This window comes from Gossypium arboreum, chromosome 4, assembly GCF_025698485.1.
Source record: "Gossypium arboreum isolate Shixiya-1 chromosome 4, ASM2569848v2, whole genome shotgun sequence".
Classification (NCBI taxonomy): Eukaryota; Viridiplantae; Streptophyta; class Magnoliopsida; order Malvales; family Malvaceae; genus Gossypium; species Gossypium arboreum.
This window is the reverse complement of record NC_069073.1, coordinates 114,964,229-114,966,827: the sequence shown is the minus strand read 5'-3', so window position 1 is coordinate 114,966,827 and position 2,599 is coordinate 114,964,229. Positions and strand designations below refer to the sequence as shown.

Here is a 2,599-nt window from a genome sequence, read left to right as displayed (position 1 = left end):
CTCCCCTTTTTTTTTAGTTTTCTTTTTCAATTGACTAAAAAAGCTATTATCATCAAAAAATTTTATTCACGTACGAAAACAAAAGAGGATTCAATGGAGGGTCCAAGTATGTCTTCTTCACCGACAATTTTATGTTCTAAAACTTAAAATAAAGTGGTTGTCGACAAATAAGAAGATGGTAATCATTTTTGTTCTAATCATTATATTTTTCAATTCTTCACGTTCTTGAATAATTAGTTTCTCAATCCGATTTTTTTTATCTGAATCGGCTTGTTTGTTCACAAACCCTTTGTGGGTATCCCTTTTTTCTTATTTGAAATTCTTTTAGTTGTTAATATTCATATCAAGAATTTTAATTTAGGGTTTTCATTAAACATAAAAAATCCAATCTTTTGTTTTTCAATATTGAATAAAAGAGATAGAGGAATGCAAAGAAGACATACCTGAACCCTCCATTGAATCCATCTTTATGAAGTAGTCAATTTGATTTCAACTATTTTGATCTTAATAATAATTTTTCCAATCAAATGAAAAAAAAAACCATTGAAAAAAAGAAGAGACTGGAGAAAAATTAAAAAGAGGAGATGAACAGATTTTTTAGTTAAGGTTTAAGTTTAAAATTTTTAATTAATTAAATTTTTAATTAAAAATCTATTTTCATCCCATTTAGAAATCCAAGTTGGCATCTAAAATCTAGTTAGACTACCACATAGGATTACCATTAGAGAGATAACGGAACTTAACGGTAGAGTGATCACTTCGTAACAAAATAGTAACATAAGTGACTAAAACGTAACATTTCAAACATAAGTGACTAAAATGTAATCTAAGGCAAATAAAAGTGACTATTTTTGTAGATTACCCTATTAAAATAATAAAGTAGTTAATGAAAGTTGCATTCATTTTATTATATTGAAAATTCATTGACTTATAAACATTACATCTTAAAAAGAATTGTAACTTTTAGGAATTCCTCGGCTAAATGCCACTTCTCACTATCATCCAACTTTCGAAGGTTCGATTGAAATGGAGTTAATTCTAAATTCAAATGTGATTGATCTTATGAAGCATTAATTGACTGTGATTTTTAGGGATCATATTGGGATTAATGATAATGATTCTTTGGAGGTTGGTGACCTGGCGAATTCTAAATATGGTATTTTAATTTGAAAAGTTGGACAGTTGGGAAAGAAGGCACTGTTATGAGGAAAGGTTGGGTTCTTAATAATACCATTAAAGATCGTGGTGAGCGTTTTAAGACTGTTAAAAATGCCAAGGTCTCTCTTTCAGATTCAATAAACTCTATGGTGACTTTAATAAATTCCCAAATTCATATCGAGTCTAATAAAGTAGTAGAGTTGGAATGATAACTTGGTTATTTTTCTAAGAAGTGTTATTGCAATGTCATTTTCATTATATTAAAAAAAATACAACTAACCCATTAAATTTTGAATTTAAAAAAAAACATTTTCTTAAAATAATAATTAATAATAATTAATGAATGCTGATAAAAACCGTCAATGCATCAAATCAATTTAATTGAATCCTAAGTATATCTGTCAACGCATTAGGTTGAATAAGTAGAACACAATCTGCTACAAAATTTGGAGTCATCAATGGGATGCTTATTTTGACTAGCATCAATTCATTGAAAATTAGATTTAATCCAATTAAAAAATGAGAATAATAAAGTTCTTAAGCTTCAAGTTAAATCTATAAATAGCATGTTAGGCCTCCACTATCCCACATCTCAAACATTCATTTAGTCATCCCTTTCTTCTCTTCTTTCAACTCAAAAACTCCCAAGTAATATTAGAATCATGGGTGTTGTTACTTATAACTATGAGTCTACCTCTCCAGTCGCCCCTGCCAGGCTTTTCAAGGCTTTTTCTCTTGAAGCTGACAAGGTTTGGCCCAAGGCTGCTCCTCAGGCAGTCAAGAGTGTTGAGGTTGAAGCTAATCCTGGCCCTGGAAGTATCGTAAAGATCAACTTTGCTGAAGGTTAGTTCTTTAATTGCTCTTTTCTGTAAATGTGTTTTTATGAGAGTATGTTTGATAACAAGTATTTATTTGTTTAGGCCTTCCATTCCAATATATGAAGCACCAGATTGGAGGACATGACGACAAGAATTTGTCATACAGTTATAGTTTGATCGAAGGTGGACCTTTGGGGGACAAGCTTGAGAAAATCAGCTATGACAACAAGTTTGAGGCAGCTGCAGGTGGAGGAAGCCTTTGCAAGAGCTCGATGAAATTTTACACTGTTGGCGACTATGTGATCACTGAAGATGAGATCAAGGCTCAAATCAAAGGGAGTGAAGGAGTTTACAAGGCTGTTGAAGCTTACCTCTTGGCTAACCCTGATGCCTGCAACTAAGATATATGTTGGTTGCTTTGAATTCTCATAACTTGAATTTAAAGAATGGTGTGCTTTTGGTATTTTCCTTTTTAGTCTTAAAACTTAAACCGTCTTCCGATTGTCTTAATAAAAATGGCGGTGGTGATTGATCTTTGATCATCTTTGATATATGATGAAATAAAATAAATATATAAACTAGGGAAAAATTTACCTAGTATATATTTTATAGTTTACATGAAA

General features: G+C 31.0%; 1 protein-coding gene across 1 annotated transcript; it reads left to right on the top strand.

Annotated features, from left to right (window-relative positions):
• The first annotated feature begins 1,717 nt into the window (after positions 1 to 1,717).
• Positions 1,718 to 2,599, top strand: LOC108458131 (pathogenesis-related protein STH-2). Its single transcript, XM_017757404.2, has 2 exons — positions 1,718 to 2,001; positions 2,079 to 2,599. Exons 1-2 carry the CDS (start codon positions 1,821 to 1,823, stop codon positions 2,375 to 2,377), a joined length of 480 nt encoding a protein of 159 aa, XP_017612893.1. The 5' UTR covers positions 1,718 to 1,820; the 3' UTR covers positions 2,378 to 2,599.